The sequence below is a fragment of the Brachyhypopomus gauderio genome, chromosome 10 (assembly GCF_052324685.1).
Source record: "Brachyhypopomus gauderio isolate BG-103 chromosome 10, BGAUD_0.2, whole genome shotgun sequence".
NCBI lineage: Eukaryota > Metazoa > Chordata > Actinopteri > Gymnotiformes > Hypopomidae > Brachyhypopomus > Brachyhypopomus gauderio.
The window spans coordinates 2,065,216-2,087,715 of record NC_135220.1 but is presented as its reverse complement, the minus strand read 5'-3'; the positions used below and the strand labels follow the sequence as shown (position 1 = coordinate 2,087,715).

Sequence of the window (22,500 nt, the reverse complement as noted above, 5' to 3'; positions counted from 1 at the left end):
CAGCTGGTGGAGGGGAGCCACGCCCTCATTAGAACAGATGCATCATGGGATCGCTTGGACAGACTAGAAAGAAGTAGCATTCTTCTTGTTGGAGTAAACTCTCACTGCTCTGATAAACAGCTGTAAACGTAATTTTCCTAAGGACTCTTGCATGACACCCGAGTTACAGACACACGCATACTAACCTCAGGAAAAGGACACAGGGATTTCTGGCTGGGGCAGAGACTTAGTGCACCCTCTGCTGTGCGATTCAGGCTGTGCAGGAGACAGAGTGTCACGGCGCTCTCGGAGATATTCAGCTCCTGGGCGACACACTGAACAACGTCCTCCTGGCGACAGGTGAACTGCCACACAGATAAACCAGCATGCCCTCAGCTTCCAAACGCAGGCAGACACCAATACGCCTAAAAACTTACTGGCCCATCCAGACTAAACAAATGCAGGCAGTAAAAGGCAGAGAAGGCATCTTGGCCACAGTTTAATCTTTAACCTTCAACAGGAGTCAAGCCCGCTTTGATCCTAAACACACATCAGCGTAAACCCTGAGAGTGGAGAACAGGAAGGCCCACCATGATGGCAAAGGCAGAGATGAACAACACCGAGATGGTGAAGACCGCCACGCAAGTGCTCTTCGTCCGAGACTCCACTATCTTCTCAGACACTCTCTGTAAGGCAACAGGGAACAGCTGGAGAGGGGGTAGAGAGAAAGATGGATGGAGAGAGGAGAGAGACAGAGAGAGAGGGGGGGGGGGAAGGAGAGGGATGTAGAAAAGGAGAAAGTTATTAATATTCATTAATATTTCATAAGTGCATATATTAAGTCTGGATGACCCAAACGATTTCTATGTCAAACCATTAATGAAAACCAAAAAGACAATTGAAAGTCTTCCGCTGCCAGAGCCCGCGTGGTACGGACCTTAATACAGGAGTAGATAGCACAGATGAAGAGCACTCCGGCGAGGATGATGAACCCGCTGACGAACACGGCCACCATGAGGGAGCTGCTGCACTAGGGCAAGAGAGCAGAACATCCAGCGTCTGCTCACCTCATCTCATCGCAAAAGCTTACTGGCTAGCGCGCTTATTGACTGGAGTTAGCACGGTGGGTACGGACCTTGGGAAGACCGTGATTTGAATGAAGCAGATGAAGAAGAAGACGAGCAGTGTGCAGGCCACATAACCCCCGAAACGATCGTCCACCTTCTTCGAATACTACGAGCGAAAAAGTCAGCGCGATGCGTTACGTGTTATTGTCCGTGTTGTGGGTCACGTGCTGCAGGGCGTGAGCGCTGCAGGGTGCTAACACACCTTCCTCTCCAGGAACGGGGTCTGAAACGTGAGCAGGAAGCGTTTGACGTGATCCCTGCGCAGCTGATCGATGCTGCGTGCGTCGATGGCACGTCCGAGAAACTCGTCCACCTCGTCCTCGGGGTTTAGGGCCTCCTGAGCTAGCCGGCTACAGAGCACAGCACACACGCGCAGGTACACACACACACACACACACACACACAGATATGCACGTGCATCCACGTGCACACACACACACACACACACCCCCCATGGGGAGAGAGTGTGTTAGGTCACAAAGCTCTCCAGGGTTTAGACACAGCCATCAGAAATACTTCGTACCTACCACAAGGGATCAAATATCGATCCCTCTATGTACAACACTGATGTCACGGCAGGGTAAAAAGCCACAAAGCTATTTAACTATTTATAGTGGCTGGCTGGACACAAAGCCCCACAAAGCGGAGCTTTATTGCTAGCCCTAGCCATGAATATTCACATCCAGCAGCCTGACTGTTGAAGACCGGGCCAGCTACAGTGACAGTAGTGGAACCTGAGCCAGACCCGGCGCACGCCACAACGCAGCTGCTAATAAAAGCCGTACTCACTTCTCCTTGCCGGAGGTGTCGTCAATGCCCTGCGGACAGGCAGCACACAGAGGTTAGGGAGGAGAGGAGAATACTGGGTAGTGAGTGGTGGGACTAGTGGAATGTCTACCATCTCACCATCTGCCTGAAGACTTTAGACCCCTTGGTCCTGGCAACGGGTCTGTCGGGAGCCCAGCGAGCCATCATGCCATCAGAGGAGGTGACTCTGCTGGAGTGCATCTTGGCCATCATGGCCTTTTCGTCCTTCTGCGGGACGGACACACACACACACACACACACACACACACAGTGACATGCTCAAGTCGTAGCCCGGTGTTATAGTGGAGTGCTGGACGCCTGGCTGGTGGGGGCATTCTGACCCTTTTCTGGCTGCAGCCAAGGACCAGGAAGGTCTCTATGTTGTTGTCTTTGAGGTAGGCGTTTCTGTCGCCTCCGAAACCCGGCTCCACCTCGTAATCCCCGTTGAGATACTGCAGCGTGGCCTTGGTGATGTGGATCCGTCTGTGGACGACACACCATAGGGGTTTCTTCATTGTTACAAAGTGAGTAAACTAATTTAGCAAATAAACAAACGTAGGGCAAAAGATATGCAACTATATATAAATATCCACTGCCGAAATGCTCGTTTGACCCGGTCATACGGCTATGACCTGTGGAGTGAGCAGCAAGCATGTGTCTCCCATGAGTCAGACACGACACGCACGACACACGCATGACATACATGACACACGCGACACGGGGCAGACGAACACGTTCGAAAAAGTTCCCTCATCAGCAAGTCCATCCCACAGACACCCACTATTGGCTGCAGTACGATTGGCTACTCCTGATTGGCTGCTCTATGATTGGCTGCTCTATGATTGGCTGATCCTGCCAATCCTGGGGGGGGGGGGGGGGGGGGGGGGGGGGGGGGGGGGGCGTGTCTTACCCTGCCTTGCCTCCAGCCTCCATCTGGTTGGCTAATGTGACGTCGTTGGACCAGACGTCAAACTGCCACTTGCGCAGTCCGAGAACCCCGCAGTGCACACGCCCACTGTGGATCCCCACACGCATGTTCACGTTGACTCCTGTCACCTCTCTCACCAAGCTGTGTACACACACACACACACACACACGCACGCGTGCCATTACTAGGTTAGAGGAGCAGATGGAGAACCGGTGCAGAAGGACAGAGCGCAGACTCACGAGATGGCCTCGATCATGTCCACGCCCATCTCCACACAGCAGTGGGCGTGGTCTGCTCTGGGCTCCGGCAGACCAGACACACAGTAGTAACAGTCTCCAAGGATCTTTATCCTTAGACAGTGGTTCTCCTGCAAATACACACACACGCACATACACACACATACACACACACACACACACACACAAGGAACTGGAAATTTAGGTTTTGAATAATTATTTCTTTGCTTACTCCTGTGCATGCTGCAAAAAACACATTCAAAGGTATAATGAAGAGTGTAATGAAGAGGCTTCTACAATAACCTTGAGCAGAACAGTTATTAATAGTGAGTTATTTCTGATTAGGCTTTTTTTTTTTTTAAAGGTGTTTTCCGAATTGTCATGGACTCTGAGTCACCAGTTGACCCTAAACAGCAGCTGTTGTGCCTACCACGGTAGGCATTCCTATACCATTCCACTTCTCAGCTATGCACATGTACAAACCTGTTTGTGTTTAAAATGTGATGTCAACACTGATAAGGCACTAAGGTAAGAGTGAAGATCCAACCAGCACAGACTTTCACATGGGGATTTTCACATGCTCATTTCATCATCATGATACCATGTTGTGACAGAGTTAAGTAAACACAAAAGTAACAAAATCCCAGTTTTTTTCACAAAAATCTTAGACTCTCATTACATTACTACAGCAAGCGATAAGATCATTAAACTTAAGCGATCGTTTTGCTCTGCCTAAGTCCCTAAATGAAAACACAGGGCTACGACATTGTATTTCAAGAACTGAGTCCATAACAACTATCAATACCATATGATGGGAAACGTTCAGTCTCAGAAGATGAATCATAAATTTGTAATAAAGGGATTTAATCAAGTAACCCCCCCGGGTTAAAAACACGCCAGTGATAAGATCTCAGCTCACGCTTGTGGCTTTAATTAGGAACCGATGCCGTTTGCTTACCGAGGCTAATTTGTCAAAACGCGCGAAAAGTTCATTAAGCGTCATGACCAGCTCCTGCGCCGTGCACTGCGATGCCAAGCTGGTGAAACCTTCGATGTCTGCGAACAGGATGCTGCCAACACAGAAGCAAGGACACAAGACAGACAGGGGGAGAAAGAAGATCAATAATTATGCAAGTCCCCCGTCTGGGTCACGGTGGATGCCAGGAAGGGCAAAGGCTCTAAGTCATCTAGCATATATCTGGAGACAGGGGGGAGAGAGAGGGGTGGTGGGGGGGGTTCTCCACACAGCAAGATCTGACCACCTTAAACAGCTCATAAGCTCCCGGAGGTGTTCTTCAGCAGTAAGTTAGGAGGTTGTATAAAGAGACCAACAAGAGAGAGCCCGTCTCAGAGGGGCAACAGATGGCACTGTTCCCTTCCTCCAGCCCGCCACTGGGAAAATTTAAAACATTTGGCGAGAAGCTCACCCTCCCTCGTAGTAAAATTGGCCAATTTTACGCATTTGGCTCTTGCTGAGCAAATGTGACACAGATGCTCGGAGCTAGGGAGGGTTAGGAGGGACCGCTCTTACTCACGAACAACTGCTAAATCTGAAAAGAGTTTGTGCTCAAGGCCTGCAGCAAACGCTGCACATCGCTAATATACTTACTAGAGAAAGAATAAGCCCTTTACCTCTAGCACTGCCATCTCTCAACATGGGGAGAGGCACGAAACAGGATAAAGACACTGGTCTGGATCTGGATACAACTAGCGCCATATCACGAATCCTCCATAGTTTGTTTTATGACACATCAGAATGAGCTAAATGGCCATAGTGTTTGCGATATTTGAGCAGGTACACGTCTGTTTGATTTGCCTGCTGGGCTTCTGAACACATCATCGCTACAGATCAGCACGGCACGCGTGTTTACTTTTGCAAAGTGGAGGAAACTGGTCTTCACAGGCCAGTGTCCAACAGGTCTACGCCTACAGCCAGGATCACCCTGAGTGTGGCATCAGGTGAACTTCGTAACTTCTAGGACTGGTGTGAACCGCATCCCTGCTGACCCTGGGTACGTCCTGCCGTTGGGATTTACCTGACATTGTCGTGTTTCTGGATGTAGATCTTATGAAACATCATGTCTTCCTTCTTGGCGTTGATGTCAGCCTTCATCTCCATGGCAACATGCCTTGGCAACACCGAAAGCAGCAGACGCTCCTGGAAGGTGATTTCAGGAGGGAACCGCACTGAGTTCATGTGCACACACACACACACACACGCAAGCAGCGTGTGAGACGCAGACAGTTTGACCAGGATGTGTACGCTGTGAACTGGGTGACAGAAGTCACTGATGACTACTTATTACCAATGAGACAAAACACAACCTGGGGGGGGGCAGTAAACAATGTAGCATATGCTGAAAATGCCATGTTCTAACATCCCTGAATCTGTGTGTGTGTGTGTGTGTGTGTGTGTGTGTGTGTGTGTGTGTGTGCACCTGCTGTTGGTTCTCTCTTTGCAGATGTATTCTGGCCTCTATGTATCCCCTGGTCTCTTTGAAGGCCTGTCTCTGAGACACCTCGGTCGGGTGGTGTGTACAGATCCCGATCACGTTGGTGCACAGGAAAACCAACCCGTTTGCACATAACTGGGTTCCAGGATAGAGAAAGAGACAGATGGAGAGAGAGAGAGAGAGCGACAGCAAAGAGAATAAATTAAAAGCCAAATGTCCTCTGCACCTACATAATACAACTAGTTAGTTTTACTGAATAATATTAGTTACCGAGGTTTTCAGGGGCAGCTTGGTAATTGACTTAGCTTTGAACTCACTTTTCACATTCCGGTAGAGCAGAGCGTAGCTAAGCAGCCTGCACCTTCGACGGGTAGAAACGCCCACGCATGCTACTCTGGGCCAGTATTGACGAGCATTTGGTTACAAGCACATCAAGGCCCCAGGACCGAGCTTAGTGACCTCACAAAGACAGCCCAGAGGAAAAAACTTGTTCCTCTGGTTATGTGACCCGGTTCAACTCATTTCTAGTGATGTGTATCTGCGCTGAGGCCGGCCCGTGCCTGGGGGAGGGGGGTGGTGGTGTGGGGGGGGGATGTGAAGCTGTCAGAGGGCTGCTAGATCATGCGTGAGTGCTCCGTGTCACGAGAAGCGTTCTCCCCCATGATGCCCCGGGGAAGATCGGTCTTCAGGATTCTCCTTGAAACGCGGTCGGGCCACATGCAAGCCCGGAAGCTAACCCGACTCACTACGCTCGGTGCCATCCGGACCTGGTCAGTAGGTGGCTGGGTTCCAGACCGAAGGAAAACATGAAATATAGACCTATGTAGAGGGTGAGGAACATCTGTTGTGGTTGTTGGTGAAAAGGAGAATAGTGATGGTGGAGTTCATTAATGGAGCCTTTTCTTGTTGCTTGTTTGTGGGACTTTACTCTCCCTGTCACTGTGTCTTGGGAAAGAACCTTTTCCACCGGCTGCAGCGCAACCCATTTCCTGCGAAGATTATACTGTCCAGATAATTTAAGAGGGAGACTAGTGAGGAGAAAGTGAGTATTCGCATGAAGGAGCCACTAGGGGCCGGGAGGTTCTCGAACACCACACATCTAACTGTCCGTCTGAAGCCATTTTGGGCTTAGATGTGATATATGAACCCCTTGAAACCACTTAAAACTGGATGAGGGAATTCTGCCTATGATTCTAGAGTGTAGCATGCAAATTGAATCATTATGACAAAAAGTGGGACTGTCGGTTATAGCTGCACGCTGGTGAGGCAGGACTCTACAAAGGCCTAAGGACACGAATGAGGTAACAGGAACCAAGGATATAGATGAACCCTGCATAAACAAACGTGTCCCTTCCTTTTCATTCACAGAACACCACAAAATCCAGAACAGAACTCGGCACTGCAGCATGCAACTAAGTCCCGGAGCCGTGAGAGGGTCGTATTTTGGTCGAGCTGATCTCTCTCGCTACAGGTCTTCCCTGTGGGATTGTCTTCTAGAAGCAGAGCAGCTTTCGTGATGAGCGCCGTCTGCTCCTCCATTACTTTGTCAGTGTCATTCATTATTCAGCGGGTCAGCGCCAGAGCCGCTGGAATTAGCACGTCGTGTAATTTTCATTTAAGCATGTCACTGTTGTACAGGACAGAGCCGCAGAGATGCAACAAACTCACGACCAGGTCCTGGAAGAACACTACATGGAACAGAGAGCTGCTCTGATTTCAGCTGTTAAGATGGGTGGGGGGGGGGGGGGGGGGTAGTGTTTTATATTTTAGCAGAAACAAAAGCTCTTTACAGTACACAGCACCAGTGCGTCCACGGGAAGCTTTAAGCTTGGCACTGACACAATAAGCTCTTTACACACAACGGCTCACATAACAGCGTTTGAAGCTGTGTGGTGGAGTGTAGCCAAACCTGTGTTTGTCCCAACACATGCGTGACTGCATGCGATCAGCAACTGGGCCCATAAAGGCAAATACAGTTAAAGACCTGGAGTCACACTAGTACCACATACACAGACTCTGAAAGGTTTAAATGAGTATGGCAGCGGCTCATCACTGGGTGCTCTGACCGGCGATAGCTGACCTTTCAGAGATACTGCTGACTATAAATATGATTTTGGTGTGTTTTTCATTTTAGTTTTTGTTTTATAAGGGCTATATTTTTTGGAGTGTGAGCAGTTTGTGAATTACTGCAATAGATTATGTTACAATACACCTCGCTAAGCATCTGTAGTTCTCAAAACATTACCAGCTGTATGTTTCATAAAAAACAGAGACTTAGACCAAATATAGATGGTCTGTAAACAACATTTCAAATTATATCAAATTAAAACCGCACAGTAACAAATGGCTGATAACACATTACCCCGTAATGGATTAACCCAGGGATTGCCTTTTGCATCTCAGGGTTCACTTAACCACAACAAAACATTCCACAACCCACATGAAAATGTAACAGAGTATTTAGAATCTAAACAAATAGATCACAACAACCATTGTAACCAATTGAATTTTGATTGCATAATCACACAAACACACTAAACATTCCCTTTGTTTTGGTTTATGTTCGGTTTTCTCAGGGACATTTAGGGCGACCATTTTCCTTGTAGATGGTCTAGACTCTGGATCTTTCGTTGTGAATCTTTTTAACCATTTACATGTTTTGACCATTTTTTCCTGATGGGTAAAACTTATACAAGATGATAGAAATGTTTTACTCAGACTACGGGTGCGTCCCAATTGTGTACTACACATTAATACTATAAGGTATATAATAACTTTTGATCTTATTAGTATGGGTCGGGCAGGTTAGTACACAAAATATTAATATAGTACTGCGTTTCATATTAAAAGGAAGTGATGAAGCATTGCTATGCTAACATGCGTCATTGCAAGCCGTGATTTAGGTGATTTTTACTTAAAATAGTTTATGCTTGATATTCTATTTCATTTACAACTTAGGATAAGTTAACTAAGTTTAGCTAGTATCAGCTGGCCGGCGAGCTAGCTAATTAGCTTGCTTACAAGGGCCAAACACTGACCAGGTGACTGTGGCTAGCTAAATTTAAATTCAATTTATTGCTTTGCTTCTGTAAAAAGAAATCGAAGTGGTGGTTATAGTAACTTCTTAGCCAATTACATAAACACTTGACGTTGAATACAATGATAATATATTTTGTCCTTCTGGCCCCTGGAATCTGTATCGAGACTTGTAGCTAGTCTTACACTAAATATGCCATCTGGTACAACACCGTAGCACATGCATAAATCAGCATTTTTATGGACACTCATTTTATGATTCTCATCATAAATGTAAAAGATTAATAGTCAGTGAGTGTTATTTTGGCTAAGTTGCTAAAAATGGTTGTCTTGTGTTCTTTGTCTTTGATCTTTCGCTTTTTTATTTTAGTTTTAGTTAATAATATAACTTGGTGCAGATGTAACATATAATGTTTTCACATCTGACAACTTGTTTTCATAACGAAAGTACTGTAGGATCAGAAAAATTTAATATATTGGATATATACTCCATAAAATGAATTATTGCTGTATTAGGAGTTATATAAAAGCACTATAAAGCTTCAACATTACTTATATGCTGGTGGGGCAGGGTGGGGAGGAAGCGGGGTGTTTGGGCGGGCAGGAGGCGGGGCGTGGGTGGGCAGGGGGCGGGGCATGGGCGGGCAGGAGGCAGGGTGTAGGTGGGCAGGAGGTGGGGCGTGGGCGGGCGAGGGGTGTGGCAGCGGGCTGGGGTGCATTGAGGATACATCTGGGCTCAGCCAAGATCCCCTACTTACCCAGCAGATGCAGGCGCACTATTTATCTCCCTGACAACTAATGACACAGCACCGCTTCGGAAAAAAAAAAAGGCTTTGCTTTGGAAAAAAAAAAGAGTGTGCATAAACATCCTGAGAGTTGAGAGTCCAGGCGGGCAGGACAGCAAAGCTCAACGGGCATCCATTTTGCTGAGACGATGTATTTGTCTGTCACAGTGCCATCAGGACTGAGGGATCGTGCTGTTTTGGCACCTGATGCTTTTTTCATAAATGCTCAATCAAGGGGCCTTCAGTGAGGTAAACATGTTGAACTGGTGAGGGAAACCGAGCCGACGTAAGAGGCAGATGATCCAGATCCCCAGGCCATCACGTCGCATTCATGCTTCACGGTTTGCGGATGGGAGGATGAATAAACGAGGAAAAAAACAACCTTTCAAAAAGTTGGCTTTGGAGATGTGCAAGGGTTATAATTAATGAGAGTCACACTCCTCCTTGATGGCATGAAAGAGGCTGTCTCATTCATTCAGTTCAATTAAAGAACACAAATATTTAGTTTCTAACTATACAAATGACATAAGGACCAATCAAGAGATTTTTCCTCAAAAGTAGTTGGCATTCTGATGTTCACTTGCTGAGTGTCACAGAGCATTAAAGCACGACAGAGTTTTAGCGAATGGCAGATTTTTATGAGGCTAAGTTGACATTCTGTTATGTCTGTGCAATAGACTCCCATTAAAATCATTCAGATAGGGCAGGTTTGGGGCGAGAATTCATAGAGTCCCGTTGCATTTGGTCAAATCTGAACTGAATTGGAATGTGTCCGAGTCAGAGCCCACATCTAACGGAAACTATAGCTGACGAAATAGCACTTTCACCGTTTGCTTGGAAAGCAGATGGCATGGAATAACTGGTTGCTTGGATGAACATCAGTATAAATAGCACGTATATGCAGCTCATAGATATAAACACACTATGGCCTAGGATTACACTACTTCAAATGGTAAGCGCAACATGGCTATTGATATGACAAAGCAGCAAGGCACTTGAGTTTTCCATGTTTACATGGGGCTGCATAGTTTTAACTTAAATACCCCTGTGTTACAGTGCACAAATGCATGCAGTGTAAGAACACAATGGCAACCTTGCACAGACGATGATTCTTTGTGCTTGAGCACTGACTTCTCTCCTTTCTCCTTTTGCAATACCACATGGGAGAGGCCATTGTTTCGCTAATGCAACAATTTATTGCCCATAAGCAGTAGTATACTATCCAGCCCTAGGTGTAACCAAGCTAACGATGCACAGGAGAGAAGATAAGTGGATGTAACGTGTGCGTAAGCCATTAGTCAGATCAGTGGGGACAATATTCTACCGCTCTGTTTATAACCCTGCTGTGTCCAGGCCAGCATCTCCTTTTGCCTTTCTGTCTGAAGTCGGATCAGTATTTACTTTTAACAGTGCATCAACGACAGGATCTTGCACAGAGCCCAAACATTGACTTATAAGGCGTCAAACATGACCTCGATTTACTGTCACTTAAAAACAAGGAGCCAAAGAAGTGTGGGTAGAAGAAATGACCGAGCTGGGAATATAAACGCTTTTTGTCCAAATGGCTTTAATTTTGTATTGATTAAGAGCCTGAATTCCACCGCAAAACAACCAGCAGCTACTCTGTCTACGCTCTCATTTTATAGTGACATTGTCTAAAAATACCAGGTTTACGGAGGGAAACACTTGTAAATGGTAGTATTAATCACCTGCTGGGTACGGCAATAAAGCTGAAGTTAAATCAAAACAGTTTACATGAACCTATATCAAAGAGCACAAAAATAAAACAATAGTAGTTGACTTTTTTCAGAATGCCAAAGACAGCTTGAATTCGATATAGCAAAATGCATATGTGAATGTGTAGTTTAGCCTGAGAGAGACGTTAAGAGAGAGGGAGAAGGAGAGAGAGAGAAGGTAAAGAGAGGGAGACAGAGATAAAGAGAGAGAGAGTGAGAGGTAAAGAGAGTGTCCAACCAGGACAATGGCCAGCTGGAAGGTATGCTAAGTTTAAGTCATGGGTTGGCTCAAACCAAAACTGATCTCGGCCAAGCGGTGAAGCAACACAGCAGTCCTTAGGGAGGAGAGTACCTAATTCCAGAGGCTCAGCAAAGTTGGACCATGACCACGCAGTGCATCTGTTTCCCCAGGCACAGAGGGAAATGAAGAATGTTTTAGTCTTGATGTTTTCGAAACAAGCGGCAAACCTCCCAAGTTGGGGACTGAGAAAATAAGGTAGAATACACATGGTCCTTGGGTCATCAGTATATTCTTGGAAACTGTAATTGGGCAGTTACAATGGAGCTATATTGAACACACAGGCCCTGCCCAAGGAACAAAGCAGTCCTGCCCGATCTGTGAAGGTCCCATGGGAAGGGACATATTTTCACTCTATCTGCTCTGAGCTAAGGTATGCCGAAAACTCCCCATACAGCCTCGATCAGGCCCTTAGGTCATACCAACCAACTGCCACATCTCTCCAAGATTCCCGGAAATGCTAAATCTGCTTCTACAGAAAGGTCAGCACACGGCATGCATGGCCAACGTGGAGTTGAACTGAACCGGCACCAGGTGGGCTTGGCGGCAGGGGTCGGCAGGGGTCGGGAACAGGATGTGCTGCTTTGAGGTTTCATTATCTGGTCCACTTCGCAGCCCGTTGTGTTCACCCCCTCCCCCACTGTCCATGTAACACTCTCTTACTGTGCCCAGGGAGAACAACTGCATTATAAATACAGGGAAAACACTTGCCTCAGTATCCCCACTGCAGGTTCATACTGTCCACCAGCCAAAATGTGGGAAGTAAAATCACAAGAATACAAAGGGCACTTCAGAGATGAACTTTTCAAAGGTTCCAGCGAGTCGCAGTTCTTTGACTAAGTGGAAATCCTTAAATTAGGTCACATTCTACATACATATACATGAATTCTTGCAAAGAGCCAATTATTTCCCCATATAAGTATTTTTCATGAGTGTCAGTGAAGCCTTCTATTCCTGGATAACAAAATTAAGGCTAACTGTAAAAGTGGCTACACCTCTGTTGAATAATCTATATTCAAAACATTGCTTATATCAAGCTAAAGTAAACATTACCCAGACACCAGCTGCTGAAAGCCAAACCAAAACTATAGGTAACGGAGGAGGCAGAGGGGAGAGGACTGGAGAGGAGTGGAGGAGAGGGGGGGAGGAGAGGAGAAATTAGATCAATAGATCAAGCAGAACAGAGAGTCCGGTTCTGGGAAGTCATGGTTGTCAGAGAGCTCCAGTTTCAGAGGTCTGTTACTTAACAGAGGGAACAGTCCACTTTCTACAGCAGCTAAACCAGCCCAGGGTGAGAACCACGCTAGTAACGGTTCTATACTTGTGAGCACATGGACTCTCAACAGCTGAAACAAACGCCTAGCTGTACAAGCAACAGCGACAGTCATAGTGAAATGATTCTCACAGGAAGGAAGGTTTTCCCCACAAGAGCTAATGAGAAATCCCCTGCACATGAAGAATATTTCCCCTATACATGGAAATTTCTGCATGTGAAACAACGGCATGTAGTGGATCTGGTGCCGTTTTACTCTACGTCGTGTCTTACACAACATTTCAAGGGTTGGCATAGCATGACAGAACTGTACATGTGTAAGGCAAAACTAAATGCCTGTTTCTGACCCATGAGCAAAGCATGAAGACCTGCTAAGCAAAGAGGGACAACCGAACCACTCAATGGACGGACGAGACAGAGGGACGAAGCTGGGACGCCAGGAGACGATGTGCACGGGGAGGACCGCCTGCTGTGCCAGGTCACTTAGTATCAGGGCCTCTTCCTCTCTCTCTTCTCCTCTGCTCTGTGTCCTAGAAAGGCTTGTTGTCTTATTATTATTCCCACTGGTTTGAGGCCTAGGGGCCACTGATAAATAACTGTGTCATCCAGAGAAAAAAGAGCTAATGTACAAACAGGTCGTGGAGGCAGTCATCTGATTCCTCGCTGTAAAACCGCCCACAGCATCGCAAGAGGTGCATTTCCTTTTTATAGCTCCATAATCATTCCATCCTTGGGAATGTCAAAACAAACACCTGAGAACCAGACCCACAAAACGGTGCTTTGATACAGCCTTCAGGCGCAGATCACATGAGGATGTTAGTCAGTGGGGAACCGTCAGGGCCCTCTACGTAAGCTAAGACTCAGGAGTTCGTTTCTCTTGGACACTTTAAAAGGCTAGTGCTGTGAAGGCACTTCTCTCACCTGTTAAGATCAAGCTTAATGAGAAAATGTTGCGCTAATGGTGTCTAATGGCTCGATCAATACAGTTAGCTCACCATCCAGTGCATCCTGTCATTTGTGTTGCGAGCCATCGGACGGTAATGCGGTAGAGCGCCTCACAGGTTCTGCCCGCCACGCTCACTAAGGGTCACCATACGGCCGAGCGCCAGACCCGGCCCGCTGCTGTCACGCCACACGAAGCACCTGGCTGGAGAGTCGTGCTCTGCTACTGTGAGCAAATCTGCTTGTGCGTGGTCTCTGCACCTGGCGGAGGGCGGTGCTCCGAGTTCACGAGGGACGACGTCGAGGGTGGACCGTGGTGCCAAGGACGTTTTCATCACAGCGAGCGCAGGAGAGACAAACCGCCGGCTGAGCCGAACCGGAACCCTTTAGGTTACCGGCGCAAAATGCTCTTGACTCAAACGAGTCAGGGTGATGTCATCTAGGGCACCTTGGCGTCTGGGGCTCCGGTTCTGGGCACCAGTCTCAACATCTGGCACTGCGACCAAAGCCAAAAGCCAAATGTAGTCATTTAAGAAGGGCTGGCACGCCTCGTCTGAGCGCTGGGTGCCTTTAGAAAGCCTGAACGTCACAGTGAGCAAACACACACACTGTAATAAAACCCAAAACATCAGTACAGAAAAACACAGCACCACTGTTCTACAGTCATAATCCTGATCTGAAAAAACACTGAGAGAAAAAGTCACATGATTAAACAAGCTAGACTACGCATGACTTAAACTGACATAACTCAAGATAAATGATAGCAACAGTTCAAACCATCTGTATAACCGGTTCCTGTCAGCAGGCCTCTGAGTTGACCTCCGAGTTGACCTCCGCAGCTCACATTCAGAGAATGGTGGTAATGACTTAAGGTGGTAATGACTTAAGGTGGTAATGACTTACATTAACTCAGCACTTGCTGAAGAAGCTGGACCCTCACTACACACCCTGCTTGCCCCTACAAGCCCGAGTGACATACATGACACCAGTGTTGTGCAATGATATCTTACAGAAATCAGAAGTCAACAGAGGACACACAACAGAGCATCAAATGGATTGTTTAACCTGATACTGAAGAGCAATAAAGTTTTATTGTTGTGAGGTTTTTTTTTTTTTTTTAGCTATTCCCATCATTATTTGCTTATTAACAGCAATACCTTTAATTTAATTTACATGTTTCTCTTCTCAGTATACTTTTCATTACTGGCGAGCAAATAAAAAGGATTTATTGAGTATGCAAATGTGTAAATCATGGTGTATTCAGGAAGTGGTGCTGTACACAGGGCGGAGGGAGCCGGAGGTTCTGGAGTGGACATTCCCCTGGACTCGCATGCCACGCAAATCAGCACTTCACTCTGTTAAGGGAGAGGCCCAGTGCCTGGCAGCACGGCTCTAAAGCCCTGCATTTACTGGGAGATAAAGCACTGGTCATTAGCACAACACGCAGACTCCCTGTTAGAGCCGTTACTGCCAGCCCCTCTTCCAATGCTATTCTCGGATACACTATTATTACACTTATCACTGCAGTTATTTCAAGTGCAGTATTGCACTTATCATTAATCCGGGTTTATATCACGGGTTTATCAGTGCTGACTTTACGAGGGCGAGCGACAGGTTGCAGCAGGCAGCGGGAAGGTGGATGTGGGCTTTATCCTGGGCACTTTGCCCTTGTCTGCTGCCCCGAGGTCGTTTCCCTGGCCAGTACACGACTTACAACTGCCCCCAGTATGAGCGCTGATTTCTGATCAGCCCAAAAGCCGAAAGCTATAAGGTGGTTTGTCACCTGCAGGATGACAACTTCAAATTCCATCGATTCCTTATCAGGGGAAAAAACTGCTGAAGTAAATATCACCCCCCCCCCCCCCCCCCCCACGTCAGCCTCACTACACGTTCTACTGCGAACAACACGCTGAGCTTCGTCTTGCATAATCAACACGCTCGATGGGTCTGTCGGTCCTGATCCATCACCTCATTCACCACCCGTGACTCATGCCAGCCGGTCAGGCCATCTACTCCATCCCAGGGCAAAACGGCCTACGGTCCAGTCACAGCTGCAGAAGTCACAACAGCTGGGCCAGAGGCTGACCCCTCCCCACCAACACCTGACGTTCAACCTCCGCTTAACACTTTGGTGCACCTGCGGACACACCCAAGGCTTCACATGCCGCTCCATGACTAAGTGCTGGTGCAGTGCTATCTGCTCGGCTATCTGACCTGCTACCTGCTCGGCTATCTGCTCGGCTATCTGACCTGCTATCTGCTCGGCTATCTCTCCTGGAATGAAATCAACACATCTCTGTGCTTTTCTGCTGCGCTGACTTCACAGCAGCCTACAATGACAGGAACGGGTTTTTCTGCCTATTTCTCAAGACCGAAAGAGTCTTTTGGTGTATTTACTGATCAGTTACACATTTCAGCCACAGTACTCACATGGTACATCACCACAAAACATAAATGTTTGAAAGGGGATATATATTCAAAAAGTCTCTAAATTCAGACATCCAAGCATCAGTAGGGTATTTTAATCCTATATCACATGACGCCTGTTATACAAGCAAATATAGCACTGCTGCACACAGAAATATGCTTAAGAACCACGACACTTGACACGACCATTACAGACACGTTACATGTGGCATTATAAATCTCCCTCGATGTTTTGGTTTCACTTAAATACAGCACTAACCTGCACATTTTCTAACATGAATTTGTGAGAGAAAAGAAACGCTTTTGACTTTTTCTTGTTGTTCAAGGCAATAAAGCATAAATAAATAAAGCATATGGGTTTTAGGTCCCCTACAGTCAATTCAACTCAGTTCCAGTGATAATTACCATCAGCTGTTAACCGAATGTTCACATATAGAGTCATGAAGCCTCCAGTCTGGAACTGACTAAAACCACATTTCTGCAGTTTGGAGTTCTGCCAGCAACAGCCAGGACCACACTGTCCACACGGAGGACGTCTTAGGGCAATTGTAAAGCTTTCCAAAAAGTGGTCATCTGGACTAAATCTCCACCATGAAGTAGCAAAAAAACCCAAAAGTGCTCACAGGCAGTTCCAGGCCCCTAAGCTCTGCTAAAAGCACAAGGGACGCTCGGTCTATCAGGGACTGACGTCGAAACAAGGCAGGAAGCATGGCTGACTGCAAAGAACACGCATGCTTATCGCCTGCTCGCCAAGAAGCCCCCCCGAACACCCTGCTGGAGGCCTGAAATGATGGAAAAATGAATCAGAGGGTTTAAAGGGGTATGTCGGCGGTCCAGCGCGGCTTTGGCCAGGAGAGGCAGCGTGCGCCAACCTGTCGCAAGAGGACGTCGCTGCGTTTCACAGACGCAAGCGCTAATCCTACGCTATACGCAAGCGCCGCAGAGGACCAGGCAAGGTTTCTGGAAGGGTCCGCGGACGGAAGGGGAAGCTGGTAACCAGGCAGCAGAGCTCAGCTCACGGCTGCTGTGACACGCTCCAGGCCCAACGTGACATGGCGCTCGCACACACAATTTAGAGGTCTAAGGGCCAATTTCTTGCACATGGATCAAACCCAGACTCAAAACTACAGACAAAACTGTAGTGGCAGTGTTGATTCAATACTGTGAACTTTAGGGTTAGATTTACTCTTGGTCTGGGAAAATGGCTCTAAATAATTTTTTAATTTTCAAATGTACAAATTTTCAATGTACACTTGGGTGTACACTTGGCCTTTTTAACTCTGCTGTGCATTTTGGTACCCTGGGCAAATTTTCAGGCTCCTAAATGAGATTCAGAGTTTTGCGCATGTCAGCACTGATGGTGTTGTAATGTGCGGAGATTAGTTCCAATATCTGTTCCTCCCATTTAATCTTGCAGGCGCCCCAGACACTGCAATCATTTCAAACATGATTATACTACTGGATCATATCTGGCATCATTTCTTTAGCTCCAGCCTGAAAAAAGAAGAAAAAAAATATACAAATTTGATGCATCAGACCAGAAAATCACAACAGAAGAAGGTTGGTGAGGAACGACTGCTCCACTTTTTGCTAATGTTTGTTCGTTTGTTTTCTAGGACACTGCACACAAGAACGCCTGTTAGTAAATACACTGTAGCTCTATTTGAATTCCACATTATGTAGGCTTCTGTTTCAGCCACCTGTGGTTGTCTTTGATATCACGTGTTTTACCACCAGTGTGGTAATTTGACATCTCATGTTATTTTAAGAGAGTGATCCATAAAGTTCTTTGCCAGTGTCAAACAGCACGGAGGGTGAATTCGCACAGAGCTGGGGCAGCAGCGGTGAAATTCCCCTGAAGTGGCTTCGTGGAATCATAAATTCACCACAGTTGGTGCTGGGATTTCGTAGGGCATGGTAGTGACACTATAATTTCAAATACACCGCCTTGTACATTCATATGGTCTTTTTTTATTGACATTTGTCCGCATCCTTCCACAACAGGTCCAGGTTACACACACACACACACACACGCACGCACACACACACACAGAGCGCATCACACTTCATGCGCTTCTTTCTCCATACAAGGTGGTGTGAAGAGAAAGTGGCCCGTGCGTGAGTAGCCATGCTGTGAAATCCACATAAGGCCACAAAACACGCCGCTTTAATCCTGTCAGAGGACCCAAAGGGGGAACCTCCTCAAACAAGGCTTGGGACAAAGCAGGACGAGAAGACTGGAAGACACAACAGCAGGAGGCGAGCCAGGGGAAGGGGCGTACTACTCGGCCCTGGGCGACAGAAGCACGGTGCCCTCGATCACAGCGTGTGCCCACAATGCCCGTCATTGTTACCGTGAGCACCGCTAACAAGCCTCACCCTGTCGGCCCGTCTCAGAGGGGCTTGTGAAGGGCGGATGAGAGGCGGGGGTGGGGGTCAGATGGACAGTGGGGGCGGGGAAAGAGAGAGAAGAGAGAGACAAAGAGAGCATCAGAGAGGCAGAGAGAAAGACAGTGAAAGGGACTGAGAGAGAGAGAGAGAGAGAGAGAGAGACAGAGTGAGAAAACAAGAGACCATAAAAGAAAGACCATGAGAAAGACTGAGAGACAGTGGAAGACAGTGAGAGAGACTGAGACAGTGAAAGACATCAAGAGTGACAGACAGTATGTAAGAGAGCATACAGCATACTGGTGAGATCCACACAGATTAGCCTTAACTCAGTTTAGCCTGTGTCACTGCGGCTGCTCAAAGACACACACACACACACACACACACACACACACACACACACACACACACACACACTGAATAGGGCATCATATTCATGAAGTCACAGGCCAGAGGAAAGAATGAGTGCATGAATGGCCTCTCACAGACTCAAACAGGCCTTTCCAGTACTTTCTTTTCTCTGTGAATCCACTGCGTGTGCTGGCACTGAGCGGGGCGAGGACACACTGCCCTGGGCCACTCCACGGAGGTCTCTGGACACGAGAGACACTCCAGTTGTTGCACTCACCATGGAGTGGAAAGTGTAGTCAGAAGGAGGCGGTTAAGCGAGTAGTGCAGTTATAGTGAGTGTGAATGTGCACGAAGCAGAGACAGAAGCAGGAAGAGAGAGAGACAGTACACGCTGGTGAACTCAAATACAGACTGGTGAACGTTGATATGCCATGCATGCATTATGTCAGCTAACATTACTTAGGTTTGCTGGATCGCATGACCGCTACAATTCATCTCAACATCCACAGAACTCTCCCCTGGAAAATCAGAAAATCTGCACACAGCACATAAAAGTTCTGTTTATAGCAGACTTCTTCATTATCAGTATTGCAAAGGCTGGTATTGCGATAACAGTTGCTAACGATATATCGCGCGGTTCTAGCTGCTACGGCCAATCTGGCGTCTTCTCCTCTCCTCATGGTTCCACGAAAGCGTCAACAAGCCATGCTGAGTCACCTTACTTTTTCACCTGATGGCAAAGCCTTTACAGTCATGAAAAAAAGGCCAGCATGCCGCAGCTTTGGCAGGAACTGTTTGGGAAGCATACAAAGACAATTGGGTTTACCCATTTTTCCAAGTAGGTGTGTATCCTAGAAATCATTTCATTCAAGCTCCACCCTAGCGAGCAGCTACCCAGATCACCTTGGTTCTAGTCATGTGGGTCGATTTTCCCCCCATTGCCTTCTGCTGTCCTTCTTGTACTGGAGGCCTGTTGGCACACGGGCCAAGATCCTAGAGAGCACGACACCGTTGTGGCCAGGGGACGTTCAGCCCTGTATCGATTGCCTGCAAGGATCTGAACCTGATCCCACATGCCTATAGGGCAGAATCTGCCGGCATGCGTTCAACGTGACCCTGTTCCTGCCCAGACGGATGCCAAGACTGGGATCCCATCACTTTCCAAAGGGCTAAAAGCACTACGGCAGTCACGTGACCTACGGCAGTCACGTGCACCTCAGCAGTCACGTGCACCACAGCAGTCACGTGCACCTCAGCAGTCACGTGCACCTCAGCAGTCACGTGCACTACAGCAGTCACGTGCACTACGTGAGCTCAGAGCCCTGCTGCACGTCCTTCTCTGACCATGCAGATGTCAGACTGCCACAGGGATACGTCTGAGTAAATCGACACATTTTAACGAAATATGGATCAAAGGCAGCTGCTCTCATTTCAAGTTCTAGAGCTACAAGCTAATTGGTCCCCATCAGACTTTGTTTAAATAGCACCTGTGCAAGATTTCTGCATTTTTTTTACTTATGTGTGTGTTATGTGGTCTATGGCCTTCATGTAGATTAGTTAATGCAGACATCTGCACTGACACGTCAAACAGAATAAATTAGATACCAAAAGACATCTTCTTGGCACCACACTCGATCCGTCACAAACTCTCACAAGTCCTCTCATTTATGCAATGCCAAAAAAAAGCATAATCACTTTATCTTTAGTGGCTGTCTGTTCTCAAGTGTCCTTAGCACTAGACGTCTTGTGTAAACACACAGCAAGCATGTTTATGGTGTTTTCCATCACCACGGCGTCCAGTTGCTTAACAGACAGGCTGACTGATCTGTACGACGGCCTCTCAGCTCAGAAAAGCAACATTCACATTCGAACTGAAAAAGGGAAAGAATGTAAAGTGTGTAATGTCACTGACAGACATACACTGACATAATATCCACTTACAGGACTCAAGTTCACTGAACTTTGTGGGATGAGATTATGTAACAGGAATATGCTTTAAACTCCCACTTCAAAACTTCCTGCGCTGTATATCCAAATTAAAACCATTCAAATTATTGTGATACAAAGGTCTTTTCCACCCTGAATTAGTTGATAATTTTAAATAAATTATTTATTAGTTTGTGTATTTAAAAATTGCTCTGGAATTCTGTGGTCAAAATAAGATGATAATATTCATGCCAATGTATGAATGTATCATGCCAACTACATGTAGACAATGTAGTTCAGCATTTCTAAACCTAGTGCCTTGGGCTCACTGGATTAGCTCGATCCCAGCTGATGATACACTAGAACAGCACCATTAAGAACACTGGACACCTGGCACAGCTGTTCTGGGAGCTGTGTGAGAGCAAAAAGGTATTCTAGTCTCTCTCTCTCTCTCTCTCTCTTTCTTTCTCTCACACACACACACACACACACACACACACAAACACATACACACACTCTCTCATACACACACACTCACACAAACAGACAGACAGTCACACACACACACACACACTCACACACACACACACACATACACACACTCTCTCATACTCACACAAACAGACACCGTCACACACACACTCACACACACACACACACACACACACACACACACACACACTCTCTCATACTCACACAAACAGACAGACAGTCACACACTCACACACACACACACACACACACACACACACACACACACACACACACACAAACAGAGTGCCTCACCTGTCTCCAGAGGAAGTTGTCCTCCAAATTGAGTCTCCAGGCGGTGATGAGGTGGATAGCGGAGAGTGTGACCCCACACAGCATCGCTGCCCTCATGCGCACCGGCAGTAGCGTGTAGATGGTGTGGACGAAGAACACAGACCACCACACGCCCTCGGACGCACTGCGGGGGGCGACGGAGAGCACGCTGAGGGCCTGCACCACCACCAGCACGCCCATGACCAGGTAGCTCACCACCCACAGGTAGTCCTGCCGAAACTCCTGCCGATTGCACACCACCATTATGACCAGGAAGAGCAGCATGGCGACAGAGAGCACGGTGACACAGGCCACATCGGGGTGCCCGTGCACGCAGTGGAAGGCCAGCATGACTCCGCACACCAGCACCAGCACGCCCATGAGCATGGTGAGGGAGCTCTGGTTGAGACGAAAGAAGTATCGCTGGTACAGGTGCTCCAGCTTGGACGACTCGAAGCGCTCGGCCCGGAAAACAAGCACCAGCGGCCGCAAGCAGCCCGCGAGGGCCTGGCACGCGCCCCCCCCGCCGCACCTCCCCGTCCTCCCCGGACCCGCCGGCAACCTTCCCTGTCCTGGACTCGCCGTCCTCGGGGAGGAGATCCACGGGCCTCCCGTCGGCCGGCCCTTTCCTGCAGTAGTGGTCCTCTCGCCAGACGTCCCGTGTGCTGAAGTTGCTGCCCCCCCCAGCGCGGCGTGTGGCCTGGGGGGTCGCCTCGGGGGTCGCCTCCTGCTCACGTAGGCAGCTCATGTAGCGCGGCCTCCAGGACGGGCCCCTGCCGCCTCTCCACTCTCGCCCATTGCGTTCGCACCACGCCGTCCTGTGCTCGTCCGTCCTGGCCACTAGAAAGCCACTGACCCAAGACATCCTGCAACACAAAAGGCAAGTTAGTGCACGTGAGTGCACGTGAGCTCAAGGAGCACGCTACCGTCATGCTAACCAACCCGAAGAAAATGGAGATCTCTCTTACATGTGCGGCTTCCACAGAGTGATGTGGCTGCCCTCT

The 22,500-nt window shown here is 47.7% G+C and overlaps 1 protein-coding gene across 1 annotated transcript in view; it reads right to left on the bottom strand.

The window, feature by feature from the left end:
• Nucleotides 1-22,500, bottom strand: part of adcy6b (adenylate cyclase 6b) — a 30,325-nt gene that overhangs the window by 5,998 nt on the left and 1,827 nt on the right. Inside the window, 16 exon segments of the mRNA XM_077018604.1 lie at nt 186-344; nt 570-686; nt 917-1,004; nt 1,115-1,212; nt 1,309-1,456; nt 1,896-1,924; nt 2,013-2,141; nt 2,255-2,396; nt 2,824-2,982; nt 3,081-3,208; nt 4,036-4,147; nt 5,114-5,235; nt 5,516-5,665; nt 21,479-22,018; nt 22,020-22,362; nt 22,465-22,500. The exon segment at nt 22,465-22,500 is cut by the window's right edge and continues 167 nt beyond it. Of these exon segments, the coding sequence (XP_076874719.1) occupies nt 186-344; nt 570-686; nt 917-1,004; nt 1,115-1,212; nt 1,309-1,456; nt 1,896-1,924; nt 2,013-2,141; nt 2,255-2,396; nt 2,824-2,982; nt 3,081-3,208; nt 4,036-4,147; nt 5,114-5,235; nt 5,516-5,665; nt 21,479-22,018; nt 22,020-22,362; nt 22,465-22,466 (2,466 nt within the window). The 5' untranslated portion in view covers nt 22,467-22,500.